Source organism: Elgaria multicarinata, chromosome 4, assembly GCF_023053635.1.
Source record: "Elgaria multicarinata webbii isolate HBS135686 ecotype San Diego chromosome 4, rElgMul1.1.pri, whole genome shotgun sequence".
NCBI lineage: Eukaryota > Metazoa > Chordata > Lepidosauria > Squamata > Anguidae > Elgaria > Elgaria multicarinata.
In genome coordinates, this window is record NC_086174.1 from 142,410,719 (window position 1) to 142,435,231 (window position 24,513).

The 24,513-nt window shown below is 43.1% G+C and overlaps 1 protein-coding gene across 4 annotated transcripts in view; it reads left to right on the forward strand.

Annotated features, from left to right (window-relative positions):
- Nucleotides 1-24,311, forward strand: part of PLCB1 (phospholipase C beta 1) — a 702,230-nt gene extending 677,919 nt beyond the window's left edge. For 2 of the 4 annotated variants that reach the window (XM_063125316.1, XM_063125317.1), the window contains exon 30: nt 23,476-24,310. In XM_063125316.1, coding sequence (XP_062981386.1) covers nt 23,476-23,700 — 225 coding nt within the window. In that variant the 3' untranslated portion in view covers nt 23,701-24,310. Of the gene's footprint in view, nt 1-23,475 lie in introns of all 4 variants that reach the window. The other 2 variants (XM_063125314.1, XM_063125315.1) reach the window with 2 other exon arrangements.
- Nucleotides 24,312-24,513: the final 202 nt, after the last annotated feature.

Consider the following 24,513-nt stretch of genomic DNA (forward strand, 5'->3'; position numbering starts at 1 on the left):
AAAACAAACAAACTTAGCATATGTTGTTAAATGCTGTTAAATGCCTGGGAGAAGAGAAAGGTCTTGACCGGGTGCCGAAAAGATAACAATGTTGGTACCAGGCGAGCCTCATCGGGGAGATCATTCCATAATTGGGTGGCCACCACTGAAAAGGTTCTATCCCTTGTTGCCATCCTCCGAGCTTCCCTCAGAGTAGGACCTTAGATGGTGAGCACAGTGTACAGGTAGGTTCATGTCTAGAACTGCTCCCTTTTATAACTCCTCCTTCCCTGAAAAGCTATTACTAAAAGTTGACAGACTCTCTAGAGCAACATCCAGTGAACTGAATCGAAGCAATTGAGGTCATGTACGGCTGTGCTTGGATTCCTTCACTAGCTGTCATTGCCAGAGTAGCATTTGTGCAGTGCACTGAACATCCTTAACAATTCTCTCCAATGTCAAGTTGTTGAATACTTTATGTGTTGTCGCAGAAATCTGCAATGAAATCAAATGAGTTCAGATTTCTCTGAATCTGACCTGTGGATTCCTCAGTGGACCTTTTTATAAGCCACCAAAAAAAAAGGGTGGACCTGTTTATTTTTACTTTCCAGAATGTCATGAAAATGTAGTCATAGAAAAATGTTTAAAATGAAGAAAAAAGAAAAACACTGGCCAGAAATGTACATTTCTCTCATAGGCTAAAGCATGAAAATGCACATTTTGAGAGAACGTGTGCATTTTCACAGAGGTGTGTATTTCTGAAGTCCACAAATGTGAATTTGCACAAATTGCAAAAATAGAGGAAAAACTGTTTCCATGAATGAACAGATGATGGAATGAAATCTATACATTGCTAGGTGTGGGTGGGTGGGTATTCCTGTATAATTATAGGAAGCAGTCGACGTTAGTGAAATAGAACAGAAAACGTGCTGTTTTTCAAAGTAACACCTGTGCATTTGATCTCTCCAAAGTTTCTTTCTAGTAGAAGTGTGCCACACACTCAAGATTAGGCATGGGCAAACATGTGATATTGAGGTTCTCCACATGCCTCCTTGAAGTCCAGCTCACCTCATTCAGAATCCCAAATGTGAGGGTCTTTTTTTCAATCAGTAAAAATGTGCATATGCCAATAAAGCTGTGTAGGTATATGTGTACAAAATCGTACGATGAGGAATAGGATGCTAGTTTAAGAGCTAATCCACGATATTGCAATATTATACCACAGTGGGTGGGTAAAACCTGCAGTGGAAACTTTATTGCAGTCCTTTATATCAAATGTCCATAAACAGTTCTGTGGTGTGTGTAGAATTCAATCAAGGCTTCCGCCATTTGCTGTTTTTCAATTGGTCACTCTAATTTGAGTTCATGGATAGCTTTACATGTGAATTTTATTTGCAATCACAATGCACTGTAGGTGCTACAGTCTTAAATCCCTTAGTCATTCTTGTATTTTGGTTATGCATGATCCTGACAGGACTGGAGTAACTGTTGAATCAATTTCCTTTGGTGCAAAGTTGCAAACGTATATATACTAATTCCCGGTTACAACTTTAAAATATATATTTACTGTCAGGAAAAAATCCGTGGACATATTCTCTCACTGATGTACGATGCCTCTGTGTACTCTCATAGAAATATGGTTATATTATAATAGTTTGATATTTTAACATCTAGAGTTGTTCAATTTTAATATATTGGACGGCTCTAAAATAAAATTAAAAGAAATATAAAATGTTGAGCATTTAGATTAATTAGAAATACTGGGACTATTATGTTACTATTCAATACCTTTCATAATGGCAAATTAGGATAAAAATTCCTGGAGGGATTAAGGAGTTTTCATTTTATTCATCTACAGGTGTAATATTTCTTTTTAAGAAAGAATAAATGGCCTTTTCTGTTTCTTTTTTTCAGTTTGTAATTATTGGGATCATCAAAAGTTCCCTTGATCATTCATCAAGGAACTATTATCATTTTTGTTGTTTATTCATTTCCGACTCTTCGTGACTTCATGGACCAGCCCACGCCAGAGCTTTCTGTCGGCTGTCGCCACCCCCAGCTCCCCCAAGGTCAAGTCTGTCACCTCCAGAATATCATCCATCCATCTTGCCCTTGGTCGGCCCCTCTTCCTTTTGCCTTCCACTTTCCCTAGCATCAGCCCTCTTCTCTAGGGTATCCTGTCTTCTCATTATGTGGCCAAAGTACTTCAGTTTTGCCTTTAATACCATTCCCTCAAGTGAGCAGTCTGGCTTTATTTCCTGGAGTATGGACTGCTTTGATCTTCTTGCAGTCCAAGGCACTCTCAGAATTTTCCTCCAACACCACAGTTCAAAAGCATCTATCTTCCTTCGCTCAGCTTTCCTTATGGTCCAGCTCTCGCAGCCATAGGTTACTACGGGGAATACCATTGCTTTAACTATGCGGACCTTTGTTGTCAGGGTGGTGTCTCTTCTCTTAACTATTTTATCAAGATTTGTCGTTGCTCTCCTCCCAAGAAGTAAACGTCTTCTGATTTCCTGGCTGCAGTCAGCGTCTGCAGTAATCTTTGCGCCCAGAAATACAAAGTTTGTCACTGCCTCCATGTTTTCTCCCTCTATTTGCCAGTTATCAATCAAGCTGGTTCCCATAACCTTGGTTTTTTTGAGGTTTAACTGCAACCCAGCTTTTGCACTTTCTTTTTCACCTTTGTCACAAGGCTCCTCAGCTCCTCCTCGCTTTCAGCCATCAGTGGTGTCATCTGCATATCTGAGATTGTTAATGTTTCTTCCTGTGATTTTAACTCCAGCCTTGGATTCATCAAGCCCAGCACGTCGCATGATGTGTTCTGCATACAAGTTGAATAGGTAAGGTGAGAGTATACAACCCTGCCGTACCCCTTTCCCAATCTTAAACTAGTCCGTTGTTCCAAGGTCTGTTCTTACCGTTGCTACTTGTTCGTTATACAGATTCCTCAGGAGACAGACAAGATGACATGGTATCCCCATACCACCGAGAACTTGCCACAGTTTGTTATGATCCACACAGTCAAAGGCTTTAGAATAGTCAATAAAACAGAAATAGATGTTTTTCTGGAACTCCCTGACTTTCTCCATTATCCAGCGGATATTGGCAATTTGGTCTCTAGTTCCTCTGCCTTTTCTAAACCCAGCTTGTACATCTGGCAATTCTCGCTCCATGAATTGCTGCAGTCTACCTTGCAGGATCTTGAGCATTACCTTGCTGGCATGTGAAATATGTGCCACTGTTCGATAGTTTGAACATTCTTTAGTGTTTCCCTTTTTTGGTATGGGGATATAAGTTGATTTTTTCTAGTCTGATGGCCATTCTTGTGTTTTCCAAATTTTCTGGCATATGGCATGCATCACCTTGACAGCATCATCTTGCAATATTTTAAACAGTTCAGCTGGGATACCGTCGTCTCCTGCTGCCTTGTTATTAGCAATGCTTCTTAAGGCCCATTCGACCTCACTCTTCAGGATGTCTGGCTCTAACTCACTGACCACACCGTCTGAGCTATCCCCGATATTATTATCCTTCCTATATAGATCTTCCGTATATTCTTGCCACCTTTTCTTGATCTCTTCTGTTTCTGTTAGGTCCTTGCCATCTTTGTTTTTGATCATACCCATTTTTGCCTGGAATTTACCTCCGATGTTTCTAATTTTCTGGAAGAGGTCTCTTTTCCTTCCTATTCTATTGTCTTCTTCCACTTCCGCACATTGCTTGTTTAAAAATAATTCCTTATCTCTTCTGGCTGACCTCTGGAATTTTGCATTTAATTGGGCATATCTCCCCCTATCACTGTTGCCTTTTGCTTTCCTTCTTTCTTGGGCTACTTCCAGTGTCTCAGCAGACAGCCATCTTGCCTTCTTGGTTTTCTTTTTCTTTGGGACGTTTTTTGTTGCCACCTCTTGTACAATGTTGCGAACTTCTGTCCATAGTTCTTCCAGGACCCTATCTACTAAATCTAGTCCCTTAAATCTATTCTTCACTTCCACTGCATATTCATTAGGAATATTAGTGAGCTCATATCTAACTGATCTGTGGGTCTTCCCTGTTCTCTTTAGTTTGATTCTAAATTGTGCAATAAGAAGTTCATGATCTGAACTACAGTCAGCTCCAGGTCTTGTTTTTACTGTCTGTATAGATGTCCGCCACCTTTGGCTGCAAAGGATGTAGTCAATCTGATTTCGGTGTCGGCCATCTGGTGAAGTCCATGTATAAAGCCGTCTTTTTGGTTGTTGGAAGAGAGTGTTTGTTATGCACAGTGAGTTGTCCTGGCAGAATTCTATCAGCCTATGTCCCGCTTCATTTTGTTCTCCTAGACCATGCTTACCTGTAATTCCAGATGTCATTTGACTGCCCACCTTAGCGTTCCAGTCTCCTGTAACGAAAATAACATCTCTTTTTGGTGTATTATCCAGTAGGTGCTGCAGATCCTCATAGAACTGATCTACTTCTGCTTCTTCAGCATCTGTGGTTGGGGCATATATTTGGATCACTGTGATGTTAAATGGCTTACCCTGAGTTCGAATTGAGATCATTCTATCGTTTTTTGGATTGTATCCAAGCACTGCTTTAGCCACTTTATTATTAATTATGAAGGCTACTCCATTTCTTCTGTGATCCTCTTGTCCACAGTAGTAGATCTGGTGGTGATCTGATGTGAAGTGGCCCATTCCAGTCCATTTCAGTTCACTGACACCCAATATATCTATATTTAATCTTGACATCTCACCAATAACCACGTCCAATTTGCCCTGGCTCATAGATGTTACATTCCAGGTTCCTATGTTGTGTTGATCTTTAGAACATCGGATGGCAAGATAATATTTCCTGCACCCTCTTGTAACGATCAGAAATCAGTGAAATTGAAGTGTTTACTTAGAACTGTAGGGGTAATATTACTTAACAAAACCAAAAAATGAAGAAATTACCTATGATTAAGTGAAATTAATTATTTAACATTTTCTGCAGCTGTTACTTAAACTTCCTTGACAGTATCTACTTTGAAATAATACGTCTTTAGGCTATGGCTAATTGCTGCACAGTAGAAATAATCTGTATTTAAATTTATATGCAGTGAAAATTAATATGAAGCAAAGTGAGCAAAGAAAGTTTATTCAGCCCTTGGAAAAGAAGCAGATGATAAGTGTGTGTAGACAGAGAGAGACAGAAGTCAGACAGATACAAACATAAGTAGCCAGCCGTACTATTAGGCAGTGTGGGTCAGCTCAGGAAGTTGAAAAGGACAATTTGCTGCCCTTTCAAGTTTTGGGTGTTTTGAAAGGGCAGCAAATGGCTAGTTATTTATCATTATTTCACTTACTGCCAGGGAAGGAGGAAGGTGCTTGTGGGATTTTATTTAGTTATTTATTTCCTTTTGTATCTGGTCACACTAGGCAGGGCTCCCACAGCTTTAACTGTTGTGATGAAGAGGGAATTCCACCAGGTGCTGCACACATACAAATGACACCTGCTGAAATTCCCTTTTCTATACAACTGTTAAAAATACAGGAGCCCTGTCTTCCTTTTCATATGGTCACGCTAGTGTTTGGGGGCTTAGAGGCATTGAGGGCACAACCCAATAGAGGGAACAGCGGTGTGTATGTGGGAATCTGCCCATGCCCTTTACATCGAGGACACGGAACCTGCCATCAGACAACTTTATTTTGCTGCTATCTCTCAGCGATAGGAGATAAGAGGGCATTTAAAGGCAATTACTCTTTAAAGACCCTGCAAAGAACTGAGCCATGCCTTTTGCAGCCATTGGAGCTGTTGCATAGAGTTGAGCTGTCCATGTTCAGAGGAGGGCAACGAGCATGATCAGGGGTCTGGAAACAAAGCTCTATGAGGAGAGACTGAAAGAACTGAGCATGTTTAGCCCGGAGAAGAGAAGACTGAGGGGAGACATGATAGCACTCTTCAAATACTTGAAAGGTTGTCACACAGAGGAGGGCCAGGATCTCTTCTCGGTCCTCCCAGAGGGCAGGACATGGAATAATGGGCTCAAGTTACAGCAAGCCAGATTCCAGCTGGACATCAGGAAAAACTTCCTGACTGTTAGAGCAGTACGACAATGGAACCAGTTACCTAGGGAGGTTGTGGCCTCTCCCACACTAGAAGGCATTCAAGAGGCAGCTGGACAGTCATCTGTCAGTTATGCTTTAAGGTGGATTCCTGCATTGAGCAGGGGGTTGGACTCGATGGCCTTGTAGGCCCCTTCCAACTCTACTGTTCTATGATTCTATGATTTTGCAAGAATGGGAGCAACTGCATAGAACTGAGCTGTGTGTTTTGCAGGCACGGGAGCTGTTGCCCTGTGGCTTATTCATGAGTAGACTTGCTTAAGATTGAGCTGTGTTTTGTAGGCTTTGTGGGGAAATGCCCAAATTGGTAAGAATTAAATCTGGCAGTGCCCAGTTTGCTTTCCCTGTCTTTAGCCCTATCCCATGCCCTTGGCACTACCGACTGCTGGAATGCAGCCCTCCAAACCATTCCCAAATTGGAATTCAGCCCCCAGGCCAAAAAAGAAGAAAAGGAGGTTTAACAGAAATGCCATGAATGGATGGGAAAGCCTGAACACAGAGATATTTTGGTTGAAGCGAATGTGTCTATTGAACCAAAGCCTTGGTATTTCCGTTTTAAAGTCCTTTGCTCAGAAACGCCGTGCAGGTGGAAGAGGTGCTTATTACTGTGAACAGTTTTCATTTGCAAAGCTCTATGGCACCTCAAGTTTTTCAAAAACATAATGGCACTTATTAGAGAGGTATTAAAGTTTTAAAACACAGTAATCTTATCCTTTATTTTATGGTTTAATAAGCTATTAGAAGTCTCTGTTCTCTCGCCAGTAAAGTCAGCTATCATATTAAAACATTTGAAGTGCCTTAAGAAGTGCTGGGCCCAGGTGGTGCAGGCAGGCTTCCTTCTCCATGAAAATGCCCCTAATTTTGGTGATTTTCCGTAGCCCTTTTGCAAAAGAAAAATTCTTTGCAAGAGTTTGTTGTTGAGGAAAAGAGGGAACCAAGGCGTTGAACAGATCAACATTCACACACACCCCAAATCAATCAGACATAATTTAATTTGGGGGCAAGAATATGAATGGGGATTTGCCTGCAAATCTCCACTCCATCAGCGAGTCAGGCATAACTGTGCTTGAATCGAGCTGAATAGTCTTGCTGCACAATTGTTGCTGGGCAATGAAACCACCAGCATAATGTGGCAAAATAGGGGATATAGCTTGGTCAAGGAGAATGCGTGTTCCCTCTTTCCCATTTAGAGAGAGTGCAATGGGAGACTTTGTTTACCTTTCATGATGCTGCCGTTTAACCAGATCTGATTGGTTATGTTACAACGTGGTGTCGTAGAGGGAAGTATTTTGTATGGTGGAACACCTGCAACCTAACCTGGTGCAGCCCAGACACCAGTCTATCACCTCAGTGACAGCTAAGCCTGAAAAGCAAGTCTGCATGATGTGAAATATCAGTAGCATTTTCTGTTGGCTAGAAAGAGTTGTTACAGCGTTGTTGTTGTTTTTTGCTTGTTCGGTTGTTTTTATTGTGAATATTAACAAAACAGAAGAAAAAAATACATTGTGAAAAAGAAAAACAAAGAAACATTACATATATAGGAATACCATTTTCCATCAGATATGCCGTTCATCAAAAAAGAAAAGAAAAGGAGGGAGTTACAGCATACAAGGTGCCTGATACCCTCTGATTTTTAACACAACAAGCTATCTAACACCATCTGAATAATCCTCTGCCCTTCCACAAAGGAGAATTTGATGCCCAGGAGTACAATTACCCTTTTGAGACTTCCTTACAAAGTTGCAGGCAAGAGGATTAGTACTATTTCTGGAATACTGGCTGAGCCTCATGAATTGATATTCGCTTCAGAAAAAGAAATGGATCTGAATGTTGAAACAGTACTCTTCAAAAAGGGAGGGAGGGTGTTTGTGAGTGTGTGATAGTCAAATGCCTACTTCCAGAGACAATACAGCTGTTCAGATTTGGTGCATGCATCATACACCCTGGCACAAAGCTCAGAATGCTGTGAGCTTCAGCATCCAATTTCCACTTTTCAAAAGTAGGTTTTTCAATAGAAGTGTGCAAATATGCAGCCAGTGTTAGTAGAAAACTCAGCAGCCAATATTTTTTAGACCAGCTGTCTATATTCTCTGACACCATCCCTTTAGCTAATCCATTTCCCCCTTTTAGCCCTGCTTAAAAACAAACATTAATTCTTACCTACTGCCTCACTTCTTTCACATTTTGCCACCCTCGTTTTATATATATATATATATATATATATATATATATTCCTAAACTGCACAAAGCACTCCAAATTGCTGTCATTTAGGACGTTTATGCAAAATTCTTGCATACTTCTGTACCAAGCGGAGAATTTGTGGGCTTTGACACAGAAACAACAAGGGGGATTATATGTACATACATATTTGCCAGAACAGCTCATGGGTGAGTTTTTTTAATGGATTTCCTTTCCTGCATTCATTTAGGAAAAGCTACTATGTAAGGGCAGAACTAAGGGCTGAAATAAACATGACGCAGGTGATTCCTGTCTTATTCCGCCCACCCCCAATGGGGCTAATAGCATTTTCATGGGAGGTCTTAGACTGGAAAAGTGGCAGGGGGGAAAGGCTTAAAGACCCTTAGCCCAGCACAGCTTCCCTGACAAAGGAGCAACATGACACAGCTGCTGTTACGCCCCCTCTGGAGGAATCCTCCTAGGATTACGATCTAGAGCCTTCTGGGCCAAATGTCCCTGGGGAACACAACACTTCAGGGGATCCTAGGACTGATCAAGGAGGTCCTAGGCCCTCAGGAGTGAAAACCCCAGATCCCCCCCTCAAAAGGTGGCAAGTTCTGCTTCTGAGTCAGGAGGGGATGCTGAGCTACCACCCTGCCCCCAAGAACACCAGTGCCTAATGGTACAGGCTCAGACCACGGCCAGGTGAAGTCATTTTTTGCCTGCTTGCAAAAACAGTACTCCTCAGGAGAAAATGACTCCTCATGAGTAGGGTTCTGGCCAGAGAGCCCTAATGTACTGCGGCTGAGCTTGGGTGGGGCTCAGCATGCTCAAGTGTCTGCCTAGCCAGTGCTAGAAGCAATGGCTGAGTTTGGGTGAGATGCTAATCAACGGTTGTTTCCCATTCTGTTCCTATTACCCCCCCCCACAGTTGATTAGCGTGTCATCTGAACTCAGCCAATGTTTTACCAGCTCCTACTGCCTTGCATCCTGTTTTCCTAACCCTGCCTTAGAATTGAACCTCCATGCTACTGCCCTTGGACTCCTGCTTGACTCTGCTTCTGGACGGCCTGTTAATGGAAAACAGGACTGCTGTCAAAAAACTGTGCTTACCTTCTCTCCTCCTGTAACATTTACTACAATCTTACCTCATGTCCTGATGCCACTAAGCTGTTCATTTCCCCACACCTGCTGACAGCAGCCAATAATCCAAACTTGGGGTAGGGGAAAATTCACAGTGAAATGATGGGGCAAAGATTGCTAGACATTATGAAAAGGTTGGGGGAATTAGACATGGGAAAACCCAAATTTACCAGCAGTATTTTATTTAAAGAGCAAAATCTTGAACTATAAAGCAATCCACAAGAACATATTTAAGTTTAATTTTTTTCATGTGGGATTTCCTGGCCCCACTTTGGTACTTGCTACCTTGACGTAGTTTGTGGTGCTCCTCCCCTACTTTTAATGAAGGCATCAAATACTCATGACATCTAGCAGTGTACCAGAAATGTTTCACGTATGTGTGTGTTTTCGTGTTGCAGTTGGAAAAGATGTTTCTAAAATCTCTGCTCTGTGATACACCACTACTAGCTGTTTTGTTTTCTGTTTCCAGTAACACCAATAGCAGAACATCAATGGGAGGGACGGGACCCTTTTACTACATCAGTAATTAGTAAATAAATGTGAGATCAGTTTCCACTCATGATGTGAGAAGTGCAATGATTACTTGATAAACCTGACTAATCTGATACCCACCTACCTGGGAGTAAGCTCCATTGAACTCATGCATAGGATTTCCCTGAAAGTAAAACAGCTGCTACATCACTGCTGTGGTTGTGTGTTTCTGGCTTAGCATTGCCCAACAGTGCAGAGCAAGCTGAATGGCAGGCTTCCCCCACAGTCATCTTTGATAAGCAGTCGATTTCATTTGTTGCCAGATATCTTCTCTCTCGGTGCTGCTTCTATTATGGGATATTTTCCCTCCAATGCCTAAAAACTGCAATATCTTGTACCAGGGGAGGCAGCATGCCATCTTATCAACCATTGTTATTGCAAACGTGACATGAGTTGGTTCAGGCTTTTTAAAAGCCTAATTGCAGTGGGGGAAGGGTGGGTGTGGGTGTGTATTGGCACACATATGAGTGTGTGAATAAGGGGTGTGGGCAGTCAAGTTGACGTCACGTGACAGCAGTGCGTGGCCCTTGATATGCTTGCCCAGAACTAATTCAGTCCTTGAGTCGAAGAGCTTTATCACACCAGCGTTATACTGTGCTATCACTGCGAATTCTGTGCAAAGGACTCCGAAGTTTTCCAGTTTATATTCTGCTTTTATTGTGAAGGACTCTGAAGTTTTTTCAGTTTGTAATCTGCTTTTATTGTGAAGTACTCCCAGGCATCCTGCTTTAACTGTGCTTCAAAGGCAAAAGACCCGAGCTATTTTGGTACTACTTTTGGAGCGAATTATTTGTTGTTTTCTGAGCGGCCACTGGGGGCACAGGAGCAGAATTTGATGTGTTTAAAGAAAAATTAAACAAATGCTTACATCTGTGTAAGTTTTAAAGATAAAGGCATCGAAATTGGCACAGCAATAGATATTAAGGAGAGCTTTAAGCACACCAAATTTGATTCGGCTTGGGTCATCCGTTGATTTTTTATGATTTTTTACATTTCCCCACTTAAACCCATTTCCTGGTATGCAAAGGATCTTAGGAGCGCTGCCGCTTGGGGTATGATTTAGCTAACGATGACAACAATGACAGCTAAATGCTGTAGGGGATAATTCGAGGGAAACAGGTACATGGGATGAAGCCAGAAATGTTTTCCCCACCCCACTTCATGGTGTGGTTATTCCCCTCCACCCCACTCCCCTTCTTGCATTTCCTGTGGATGGAATGTCGCACCATTAGTCCTGCAAAGAGACTTGCAGGGCCGGTGACATAAAGCAAGAATGGTGTCGGGGCAGACTTCCCAGAATGTTTAGACAGAACATGTCAACTCACATGTAGGCTATATATGAACTGCCTACTAGGGTAGGTCTCTGCGGAAGATGATATCCTCAAGTGCGGTTGGTTATTTTCCCACACAAAGTTTGATCAATGTCGAGGCAAAACCTGGAGATAATTTGTGGTACTAGAAAGCAGTTTTTCTGAGGCAGTTTTGATGTCCCCAAAGCAGCCTGGATGCTCTCACCCTCTTCCCAACACCCCAAAGCTGGCCAATATAATGATGTATTAGAGAACCCTTCAGAGAACTACTGGGCAAATTGAAACCCAGGTTGTTTAGTCTCGCTTGGCAATTTTATCTGTGTGTTTGAAAGAAGAAGCCTAACAGGGGAGATGACTTGTACATTTGGGCAAACATGAGCTATGGGATCTAAAGGTTTCTTGCCGCATCTCCCCACCACCACCACCACCCGGGTACCATTGATTCTGCTTTGCTACTCATGCCTTCTCTAAGGCAGCCTGCAAGGATATGATGATGCATTTCAGAGTCCAGGCCACTGTTGATCTGTTCCTTTGTTATGTGTTGGGAGTGCTGATGGAGTATACTTTAAGCACTTGATGTCTCTGTATGACAGCGACCATTTTAAAAAGATGCATTGCAGTTTGCTAGTCAATTAAAAGAAGTGCTTCTGCCATCTGTCACTGGCCTGGCATCGCAGAGAGCTTCGATATCTCACAAGTCTTTCACTGTCAGTGCTCCTAGATTCCCCCTATTTATTCAGCAAAGAATTTTAAGATGCCACTCTAGCATTCAAGCAGCAATGCACAGGCTTTGCTTCCTCCTGTGCCTGTTGTTGGAAAGACACTCTATACCTATACATATCCTGTGCCTAACGATCTATCAATCTGTCAGTGTGGTGTAATGGCTAGAGTGTTGGACTGGGAGTCAGGAGGTCTGGGTTCTAGGCCCCACTCAGCCATGGAAACCCACTGGGTGATTTTCGGCCAGTCACAGACTCTCAGCCCAACCCATCTCACAGGGTTGTTGTTGTGAGGATAAAATGGAGAGGAGGAGGATTATGTATGCCGCCTTGGGTTCCTTGGAGGAAAAAAAGGTGGGATATAAATGCAACAATAAATAAAAATAAATAAATATGGAGTTATATAAAAGGGATTTGTGTATATATATATATATATATATATATATATATATATATATATATATTCCCCAATAGGAAAGCAATGTTACCTGAAAGGTACATTCATTCGATGTCTCTCTCCCACATTCTTTTATCCTGCCTAAAAAAATGTTCTCAGGCAGCACACCTGAAAACTGCTGGTGAGGGATGAAGGCCCATCTACCACCAAAGGCCCTTTTGTTCCAGCATCCTTAGTTGGGTGTGTGTGATTTGCCTCCTCCCAGCAGTTTTTAGGTTTACTACTTTTCCAGCTCTGTAGTTCTGTGGTGATGTGGCTGTCCCCATTGATTTGCATGGGGCTAAGGCATTTGTCCCTCCACCAGCATTTTATGGGGATGCAGCCTTCTCCCTCCCCATGGAAATGAATAGGGACTCCCCCCTTCACTCTCTAATGGCTACTTATGGCTATCAGTTGGGGTCTTAAAAGGAAAGGGGGAGGTGGATTGGATGATGGGGAACTTAGAGCTCCATCACACCGGGGGCAAACACGCTCCCTACCGTCGCTTCTCCACCCACGTTTTCGTTCCTCAGTTACTTCCTCTTTTCAAAAGAGGAAGTACACAACGAGCATGAGGCCCATTGAGTCTGCTGTTCTAATGGCACTGCTTCTCCTGCACACAGCAGGAGACAGCAGCAATTCCGCACTTAAAAATACATTGGACTTAACCAAGGGATTTTTTTGTCATGAAAGGAAGGCCAGAAGGGGCGGAAGATGCACGGGAGACAGACGACGTCATGTGAGCAAACTCCATGAGGGCCCAGTAACGAGCGTACAATAAAACGCTCATCGGATGGAGCCCTTAGTGGGCCAGGGGGAAGAGCTTTGGGAGCAGATTGAGTGTGAGCCAGGAATTCTTCTCTACTTTGGTTTTGGATTTCAGCTTGAGAGGAGTTTGGGGATCCTAATGCTCTACACTTCTTTGAAGCAAGCATTATGTGCCCCTGAAGCTTTGCCAGTGGCTCTAAACCCAGAAGATTGCATATGGCATTTTCAACACATAAGATGTGAGGTTCCGTTCACTCTGTTTTCTGTTGTGTGGCATGAACACACCTTCCACAATCCTCATGTATTGTATACTGATTTTACATAAAGGCAAGTGTAATGCCGTAGGTGGGGGGAAGCCTTTGAGATAATGCTACCTTAGGCCTCTACTAGTTATGTAGATGGCTGTTCATGCCCTCTTGCTGAGGTGGAGGCATACCTATCTCCTATTAGAATTGCTAAGTCTTTCCCTGGCTTCTGCTCCTGCTTTTGGTTTCAGTGAGACTCAGGGCCTTGCTAGACCTACCACATAATCCGGTGGTGAGGAGCAGCCAGCCCGCGCTAGAAGTAGTGCGGGCTGTCGCTCCTTTCCACACGTCAGACGCAATGAGCTGCATGAAAACCCCGTTGTGTCTGCCATTCTTTTTACATTTTAAAGGGGACGGATGCGCAGGAGCGCACCACCGCTTAAGGTAAGTTGTCGCTCCAATTCCCCTCTCGCTCTGATCTCCCCCCCATCTCCCCCCCCGGCTCCAATATTCCCTCCCATCTCCCCCCGGCTCCGATGGGCCCAGCAGTCCTGCGGAGCACTTTTCCTGGCTACTTGCGTGTAATTGCAGTAGCCGGGAAAAGCGCCAGAACGGGCTACATGCTTGCAGTCTCAGCCTCAGCCCAAGACAGCAGGAAATACTGGGCTACAACTGTAGCCAGATACCCTGGGCCCAGATGACGCACAGGGGCAAGCGCTAACCCCTGGTCTAGCAAGGCCCTCAGTGTGCTTTGTGCAGTTTATATGCTTTTGAAATTGGTGCTGTTCCATTCCAATGTCAAGCTAAGTAAAGGAATCAAGGCCGTGAGACTGAAAAGCTGTAGGGACAAATGTTTGCTTCTTCTCTGCAACTGTTAGCTGCATGTTAAACAAAGCTCATGGAAACCGAGTACATTTTGTGGGTTACAACAATAAAGTCACGTGCTGTGGAGTAGCTTTGAGTGCCTGGGTGCATCTTACGTTTCGGGATAACTTTTTTTAAAAAAAAAAATGGTTCAGAACATAGTGAAAGGACAGCTTTAACAAACCTTTAAAAATGTGTCCAGAAGTCAGCAGCATGTTGTTTTGAACATGGAAAAGCTTAAATTTGTGTTGTTATACCTTGATTACTTCCAAAAAGAAGTGCTGCCCATCTAAAAGGAATTGTGCAGCTATTCCGCCTTTCCCTCCTGCAAGAAAGGAAAAAAGACAGAAGAAGTGGTGGGAGCATTAGAAAGGGATGGCAACAACATCTGAAGCCCCCTTAAAATTCCGTGAATGAGGCAGGGCAATTGTGCAATGCAAGCCTCCTCATCTGGAAGGCCTTCTTGTGTCTAACGGCATTCGTACTTTCACTATTAGAGGAGCTGTAGTGGATGTGGTGAAGGGCAACACTGATGAACCACAGCCTCGCTTCAGTCCATCAACACGAACACAAGTTAGGAATAGCTGGAAAGCAGTCTTGGGGTATTTCACATGAAGCATGCTCGCTAGGGATAGGCGAACAAGGGATGTTCGCATTTGCCCAGATTCCCCAAGCATCAACTTGATGCTCAATACTCCTTTGATTTCTGAGAGTGCTTGAGATCGCTGTTCAAGTTATGCAGGTGGGGAAATGGCACAAATCGAATGCAATTGAACAGGGAAATTGCACAAATAGATTCGTATTTTTCAAAGTTAAGCAACTTTCCTTCGTAGACTGAAGTGTGAAACTGCACTTCTTTTAAAATTGTGCAATTTCAGACTGCTTTTTCTCTGAAATTTGCACAATTTTTGAACCTGAGTGCCCGCTTAAGGATTTGTGAGCATTTTCAGAGAACATGTTCTTCTGTTTGTGTTCACGTTCAGGGTTTCAAACAGGACATGCTCAGCTCTTTTGAGAGTGCAAACAACTTTCTCGTACATCCCTCATGCACACCAACACTTGCCTCACTGAAGTGGTCACCCTTTATCTGAGTTATAGAGGCTTGAATGATTGGATGCTCTCGCATAAAATAATGTGTGTGTTTCAGATCCTGTAGCTGAAGGAATTTTAGAATAAAATCTATTTCTTGAATGGTTGAAAGTGGTGGACAGTGGCAAATCTGAGACTCACCCTATTTTTGAAATCTGAGAAGCTTATTTTATCTTCCTTTCCCATCAAATAGGGATTGCTTGTTATCACACATCTCTGCAATTAGTAGTAGAAAGTTAGGGTATTATTCCGCCCAAGTTAAATGCTTTAATAAAGTCCCTTCAAATCCAATGCGAGACATTTTCAGGGTTTAACTCTCCCACTGAAATCAGTGGGACTTAAAGCAGCTCAACGTAGGCTAGATCTGGGGTCTGCAACCTCTTTGAAAGAGTGCTATGAGGGCTTTCACAAAATGGCTACCATGGGGGAAGGGGGCTTGGCCATTCACACAATTACCATAGTGGGCATGAGTAGTCACAAAACACACATTTCCCAGAAAGCCAAGTGGTGGAGACTAAAAGTTTCCTCTCTTGTCACCAGCTAGGCTCCCCTACCCTCCTGATTTTAATTTTATTTACAACCCTTTTCAATTAACAAAATATTTGCCCAGGAATCTTAAGTACAAGGCAGATATGGGGTGTGGACTCTAAGGCATTAGCTAGACCTACTTCGTCTAGTGGGACAGAGGGGTGAAGATCTCATGATATTTTTATCACAAGATTTTCCCCTCTGTTCATACGCGGCACGTGACGTGACAATCTCAGAGAGGTGTTGCGCCCGCCATTTTGTTTTGTTTTTTCTTAAAGGGGAAGATGCACACAAATGCTCGTGCGCAAAACTCAAGTACTTTTTTTTAAAAAAAAAATCCCTGCTCCCCCCCCACCCCCGATGGGCGCTGTGCTTCTGAGAAACCCTGTGCCATCTTGGCTCCTCGTGAGTAACCGGGACAAACCTTGGTGTCCAGCCACACATTCTGTGGTCTCGGGCTCAGCCCGGGACCGCAGAAAAACTGGGCCCAAAGGGTAGGGCAAGATCCCTGGGCAATGGAGGGATTATCCCTCCCTGATCCCGGGATCCCCTGCGCATCGTGTGAATACACAGGGACGTTCCCAGGGATTGCCCTGGGATTTCACCCATCTAACTCAGGCCTAAAACACAAAACCACTCTGTTGAACCCAAATAATAAGGATGCTGGGGGGTGGGGGGTGGCAGCACTTCACTTTACAGCTTGCCAACTTCTCCCTTAGTATTTTGTTAATTGAAAAGGGTCTTAAATGAATAAATAAATAAAATTAAAATCAGGAGGGTAGGGAGTAAAATCAGGATGAGAGGAATCTGCAGGCACTTTGGTGCCTACAGGCACCATGTTAGAGAGCCCAGGGCTAGATTGTGCCTGTATTCGTGCTTAAAGGTGAGTTTTCCAGGGACCGCCCCAAAGAGCTGGTTTGGGATTTCAGCAAGGGCTCCATCTGGTTTATTCTGGCAGTGGAAGTGATCTCTACTTGCCTGCTGAGGTTTTCACATACTCTAGTGCGTTAGAGTCATCTGTTTCTTAAATGTAGGGCTCGCAGCTACTTAAATATACAGAAGCTCTCTTGATACAACAGCTAACAGTTAAACAGGATATACACACAAGGCCTTAGTAGATCATGTGTTAGAAGTGTTTCACAACCCGCCTGTTATTTCTGGACCAAATGTTGATGAAAATAGATCTAAGGCATGCAGGTTAATACCAAACAAAGGGCTTTTGTTATCACCCATGTTTGTTGGGGCTTAGCTGCTCTTATTGCTATTTAATTCTGGCTAGCGTATTTGCAAAGTGTCACAAGCAGGGTCCTGATCATGCCAACTTTATAATGTCTGTCTGTCATGCACCTGCTAAATTGGAAGTCACCCCAAGAACTTTGTTGGAAGTCAGGGCATGGTCAGTGTCTTCTTGAAGAGCACTTGTTCCCAACATTCCTTCTTGCCAATATTATATCCATGAGCCTTCTTTTCCCTACAACATGATAGCAAACACTTGTCCCACTGCAGAATAGGGCAGGGATTGTGGTGTAATAATCTCTATGGATAATCGAAGTGAAGATGTAGAACTGAGAATAATAATAATTCATTTATTTCCTACCCGCCTCTCCATCCTGATCGAGGCGGGGAACAACAATAAGTATAAGATACATAAAATATTGATTAAAAACATAGTATACATTGTTGCCGGAAGTCTGAAATGCACCTAGTATACATTGTTAAAACTTCCTAAAATAACATACTAATAGCATACTAAAAGTATCCTAAAATTCCACTGGATAGGCCTGCCAGAAGAAAACAGTCTTTATAGCTTTCCTAAATGCTAAAAGACTTAAGTTGACGAATCTCCTCCAGCAGGCCATTCCACAGTCTGGAAGCAGCAGAGGAAAAGGTCCTCTGGGTAATACCTGTCAGCCTAGTTTTGGCTGGCTGAAGGAAGTTCTTCCCAGAGGACCTGAGTGTATGGGGCGGATTGTATGGGAGAAGGCGATCCAACATGTTAACTTCGCCCGGAAACTAATCGGCAGCCAGTGAAGAGATTTTAAAACAGGTGTAATGTGGTCACCCCTAGGTGTACCAGTGACCAGTCTGTCTGCCATATTTTGAACTAGTTGAAGTTTCTGGACTTGGCACAAAGGTAGCCCTATGTAGAGTGCATTGCAGAAGCAAGGGTTCAAAAGGACTGGAGGGAGGATTTCAAGAAGAAATCTATATTTCAGGGCTGGGCAACTTGTGGCCCTCCAGATGTTTTGACCACATCCTACTAGTGCTAGCAACTCTAGCCAATGGTGAGAGAGGATGAAAACTGTAGATAACGCATCTAGGGGGCCATAAACCCATCCTTGCTGTGTTGGATTTGCTGTTTTGGGGACACTCACTCTAGCTTTATAACATGAGAAACAATCAAAACCACAGCTAGCAAAGAAGTATCTTTAACCTCCTAGAGACCTCATATCTCCACATATACAATTCTGCTCTCCACACTTGCATCTCCAGTGATACACTTGCATCTCTGCTTCTAAAGTGAACATCTCAGTAATGCACAAAAGAAATCAATGGCTTTACAATTATGAACAGAAAATCTTGGCAGTTATATTAAATCATCATTCTGGCAGGGTTTCCAGTGATGCAAATCTTGTAAGCTGCCCCGTCGGGACACTACAGTTATATTACAATGGGGAGCTTGATTTATCACCCCAGTTGCTTTTCAATGTTGTCTGTCCACTCCCTGTTTTGTTTTTCCCCCTAATCAGATTGGTTTAATCTAAAGTGCTGTAAACTGTCTTTTAATTGTTATCTGTGCAAAAATTAGCCTTACTAACTAATGTTACTTGGTGAAAGCAAAGTGCACAAGGTCCCTCTAAAGATCAGTTATGTTATGTCATGTACTGTGCATATTTACAAGGCAGCCAAAACGGTGTGTTCTGCTTTAGAATATGAATTTCGTTTTAACATACATGCGTAACAAACATTTGAACTTTTACAATTGCCAGTTAAGGGGGCATAGGCAAAGAAGAGCCAAATAATTACTCAGAGATTTGAACTAGACACTTCCCCCACCCACCCACCCACCCACCCACAGTGTTGATGTGCTGGACCACAACTCTCTAACCTGGAGACAAAGGGCTCATCTACACCAAGCAGAATATTCCACTATGAAAGTGGTATGAAAGCAGCATATAAAAGGCAGGAGCCACACTTCTGCTTTATAGCGGTATTGAAGTGCACTGACAACTGTTGGGGCCCATGACACATCCACACCAAGCAGGATATAACACTATGAAAGTAGTATGAAAGTGGTATATGGTATGTGTTATGGGCCCCAAGAGTTGTCAGTGCACTTGAATACTGCTATAAAGCAGTAGTGTGGCTCCTGCCTTTTATATACTGCTTTCATACCACTTTCATAGTGGAATATCTAGCTTGGTGTTGATGAGCCCAAACATCCTTCTGCAAGATATTTCACATTTTTTGCCTATTCAGACAAGGAGATTTATATCTGGGAATGTATTTTGCAGCCTCATTTAGATGTTCAACTTTTCCGATGATATTGGAATGGCCGCACAGCATCCCAGGGCATGTATGGCACGATTAATCTCAGTCAGAAAAAGTAACTTCTGAAGTAGCCTTCAGGGCTACTTCAGGCCATGTTTGTATCACACTCAAGGTACAACATCAGAATTAACTTCTGAAGTAGCCTTCAGGGTGTGTTTTTATCACACTCAAGATGCAGCAACTTTTATGTACTTGATGATACATCAAGCTTGTGACTAATTTGTAGGTCCATCCTCTGAAGAACAACCTGATGTAATAATGGCCCGAACCAACACACACACACGAGAAAAAGAGGTTTCACAGGTGCCACTGCAATAACCAGCTCTGCCCCTTGAGAATGCCACTATATTGGAGGAAAGCCTTCAGGTTTGAGGCTGTTCCTTGAACAGTCGCACACAACCAGAGTCTCTTTCACCGCTATCATCCTAAGCATTGATTGAACTCATTAGTTATCTCGATGAAAAATGTGTGCCTTGCTTCAATGGTTCCAGCCCCTGGAATCTAACATTGTCATATCAAATAAAAATATAGGGCCAGCTGATGGACAGATATCAGCACTAAAATGGATGAAGAGGTAGTGATGATGGAGAGAAGGGATTCACATGTCCTTGCTTTTCATTAGGTCTCTTCATTTATCACATGAAGTCAGTAGCTGTCAGTGGATCAGTCAGTTTTAGGGCCTTGATCAGTGTGGTATCGATGGGGGAGTTTAATCTACTTGTCATTTCTGAAATGAACCCTAAGGTGGCCCAAAGAATTCTCTTGAAAACTTCTTTTCTGTGACAATGATGCTAGGCAGATGTTGAACTTTGTTTAGTGTGGGGTCTTCAAGGAAGCAGCAATAGCTCAGTCATAGAACACATAATTTGGGTGAGGACGCTTGCCCATGTTCAGTCCCCTGGTTCCCTCCAGATGGGTTGGACTACAAGTCCCTTCATCAACTGGCCATGATGGTTGGGGACAATGAGTGTTCTCGTCCAACATGTCTGGAGGGCACCACATTGGGGAACGCTGTCCTGGCATCTCCAGGACTGGTAAATACTCTTGCCTAAGACCCTGGAGGACCACTTCAGCAATGCGGGGCTAGGTAGATCAGAAGTCTGACTTCATATATATCTTCAGCTTTGTATCTTCTCATAGCTCCACTCTGCAGTATTTGAAGGGTCCCCCCCACCTAAAATAAGATAATCTTCTTTCCTTTGTTGTTGCACCTTAATCTTCATTAAAGAGCAACAATACCTTAACTGGGGATGGGGGGGAGAGAGAGAGAAATAAGGACAAGAACATGTTTTCTGCTGCAGGAAAAAGAAATGTGTTCAGCATTTAAAGAGTAGAGGCCATGGTCCCCCTCGCCTTCCTATCAAACAATAAAGGTGTGTGAACTGCATTCCAGTACTGACTGCCGCAAATAGAATGCCATTTCTTTTTCATGTGCTTCTGTTTGTTGAAACACAAGGCTTGTTGGGCTGTCAACTGTGCACAGATGATGGTGGAAAACAGCACTTTCAAGAGCAGGATTTATGCATCCTTGCCTTGTAGTTGTTGTTTGGGTGATGCTGGATATATACATTTTTAAAAGGCCCTCCAAGCAATTTTCCAGCCATCCCTTATTTGTTTATAAGTGAAAAGAATAAAAATTCTCACTCATTTATTTTTAAAAAGGTGAGAAGGGAAACATGTCAGGTAATATCTGGGCACTACTCACTGCATGCCCATGGCAGGTTCGATGCTTCTAACAGAGAGTGCACAGTTTGCTCAAAAAACCAGGCTTAACTGTTCCACTCCACACAAAGAAACTTTGTTGACAAGCCAGTGTAACTGGAAGAGTGAGAAATAGCCCATTTTTGGACATCGGCCAATCCCTGTCACCTACAACAACAAAAGGAAAAGACCAGTATTGTCCAGAGTTGATATATAATGTTAAGCTCAGCTATATAGGAAACTGAAATTGAGCAAATCGCAACACAGCCTCTTGAGATATTGAATGAGCTTTTACCTTTTTACAACTCACAGGACAGAGGCAATGCTTCTCAAACGTTTCCAAACTCAATTAACATCACTTAGCTAAAAAGATAAAGGGGCACCGTGGCGCGGGAAAGAGTGAAGTGCCATGGGATGGACTCTTGCCCACTAGGCGTAGCTCACACACCAACAGGGGTGGGGGGGAATGGAGTTGAGGCCTCAAATACAGAATTAGTTGACCAAACCTTTAAAATCTTTATTTCCTTTATGCTACCAGAGGGTTAATTTCGATCAGCTGAAGCCAGAATCTTTACAGCTATTGTAACTGGAAAGATTTCCCAGCTTATCACTGCTTTGCATCTGGGAAAACTGTTTCTGGCGAATAAACAGGATGATCCACGTGTCCAGATCCACAGGACGATCTTCATGTGTTTGCACAAGGGTTGTTTTCTGAGGCCGCACCCACAAACACTAACGCTGAGGTGGAAGAGCCCATCCTTTTTTTAAAAGCTTGTCCTCAGTTCCTCAATAAAATGTTGTAATGGCAGGCAAGGTGCCCCAAAAGACAGCATTGGTCTTCCCCTACAACGAGCAGTCTGTGGGGAATGTTGAATGTATTCTAGGACCCCCTCTCAGTTCACGACGGGCAATGGGACGTTCTCCTTGTGAACTGATTGCCTTTCAGTAGAATCACAGAATCGTAGAGTTGGAAGCGGCCTACAAGGCCATCGAGTCCAACCCCCTGCTCAGTGCAGGAACCTGCCTTAAAGCATCTCCGACAGATGCTTGTCCAGCTGCCTCTTGAAGGCCTCTAGTGTGGGAGAGCCCACAACCTCCCTAGGTAACTGGTTCCATTGTCCTACTGCTCTAACAGTCAAGACGTTTTTCCTGACGTTTTTCCTAATTTGCCCCAGAATCTTCTGCAACACTCAGGGATCCCTTGTCCAACAAAACAGCATGGAAAGAGCTCCCATACCTGAAAGTAGTATAGCAACTATATAGTATGACATACTATAGTAGTATGACAACTATAGCGACATATATAATTGCAGGGCAGCGACGGATGGATTTCTTACAAATAACTGCAATTGGGATATGCAAACGTTCAGAGTATACCTAACATTTGAATAAAAGTTTGCCAAATGTTTGAAGGGACTTCTAAGGGCATATACATTTGAACTCTAGTCAACTATTGTAACAGTACTTTTCTAACCTTTTGAGTTATATTGATGCCTCAGTAAGTACTTTAAGCCACTGGATCCACATCCACGAGGGAACTGAGAAACTTGTGCTTGTATATGCATGTGGAACTCATCTATATTTCATTGGCTTACTGTATACAAGTTCTTTACTCACTGTGTACAAGTTCTTTACTTTTGATTTAGCCACATGCTCCCCGTTATGAAAAGCTTCCATGATGGCATTAAACATCAAGAGGTTTTTTTTAGGTAAACCTGATCTGAAAGTTGTGAAGTTCCTTCTAAATATTGGGGGATTTGGGATAGGACTAAACCACAGACCCCTTTTGCTTGCCACTGCTGTCATTCCCTCTTTTGAACTGGCAGAGGGGACAGCAGGGTTTCTGCTGGCCCACATAGCACTTTCTCAGCCACTGCCAGCATTATGTTTTTCCCATAATGCTCCTCTGAGTGACACTGTGGCCCTTTCTACACCTAAGCGTTATCCCAGGAAAATGGAGGGATCGTCCCTGCCTGCTCCTGGGATCCCCTGTGCATTTGAATGCACAGGAACGATCTCGGGATATAGGGCTGGTGTAGACATGCCCTGTGTCATCACATATTGTCACTCAGAGGGGTGTGCCTTGTGGGGGGAAACTCCAGCTGTTAGGGGAGGCTGCCATTCACCCTGTGATCGTTGCGTTATAATGCTGCTGCACACAATGATATTGGGCTAAATTTGCTGACACCTGAAATTCATGCCTGGAAAAACAGCAAAATCCCCCCTCCCCTGCTTTCACCATCCGTGGATGAAGTTCAGTTGTCCTTTTCCCCGTTACTTGAACACAGGTGGTCAATCGTTGTCTATGGCGTTATTTATGACAGTATTGGTATTATTTCCAGTTACAGGCTGAACTTGATCAAGAATATCAAGACAAATTCAAAAGACTCCCATTGGAAATTCTGGAATTTGTTCAAGAAGCAATGAAAGGCAAAATTAGTGAAGATGGAGACCACAGTTCTACCACTTCTTCCCTGGCATCTGATGGTGGAAAACTGAACCATAAACCACTACAAAATGAAGAGCTGGAAGATCATCCAGGAAAGGTGTTTGATACACCCCTCTAGCAACTCCTACAAGGCCACGTACCTACCTTACTGTGGCACAACAAGTCACCACCTTGTTCCCCAGATCATCTCTTCTTTGTAAATGGCCATTGGACAGCTTCAGATATGGAAGGCATCCAGAGGGACAGGACATGTTTCTGAAAGGAGACGTCGGTGAGGAAATTCTGTGTTGTTTGTCGGCCTTCTTTATTTTATCAGCATAATGGAGTAGATTAATAGGCCAGGGCTGCCCTTTCCCTGGCCAGTTTCACATGGGTAGATTTCAAGTCTGGAGCTTTCCATGGGGACCAGCGTGCTTTGTGCAGGTAAATGTGCATAGACCTCCATGAGAAGTAGCAGTGAAAAAAAATATTCTAAACACCATTTTCATAACATCCTTAACCCTTTGTTTCCTCCTTTGTAACTGCACCTTGAAAGCTTGTATCATCTTAATAATTGCACTGATTTTTTTTAAAAAAGTCCTTTCTTTGTTTTTATTTCTTCTTCTTTTTTCGCTTTGAAGTACCAGTAGCTTGCTTTGTTGACAATGTGTTGGAGGATCATCTGCTTTAAGATGGTCTGTTAAAACTGTGGTCACTAGCATAAGTTCTCAAGTTGAAATCTCTTCAAGACTCAGGCCTTAGCTAGACCTAAGGTTTATTCTGGGATCATCCCAGGTCATCCCTGCCTACTCCCGGGATCCCCTGTGTGTCATTTAGATGCACAGGGATGACCCCAGGACAATCCTGGGATAAACCTTAGGTCTAGCTAAGGCCATAGACCTATGTCTGTATATGCTTCATCTGTGATGTGAGTTCACATAGATGTGTATAG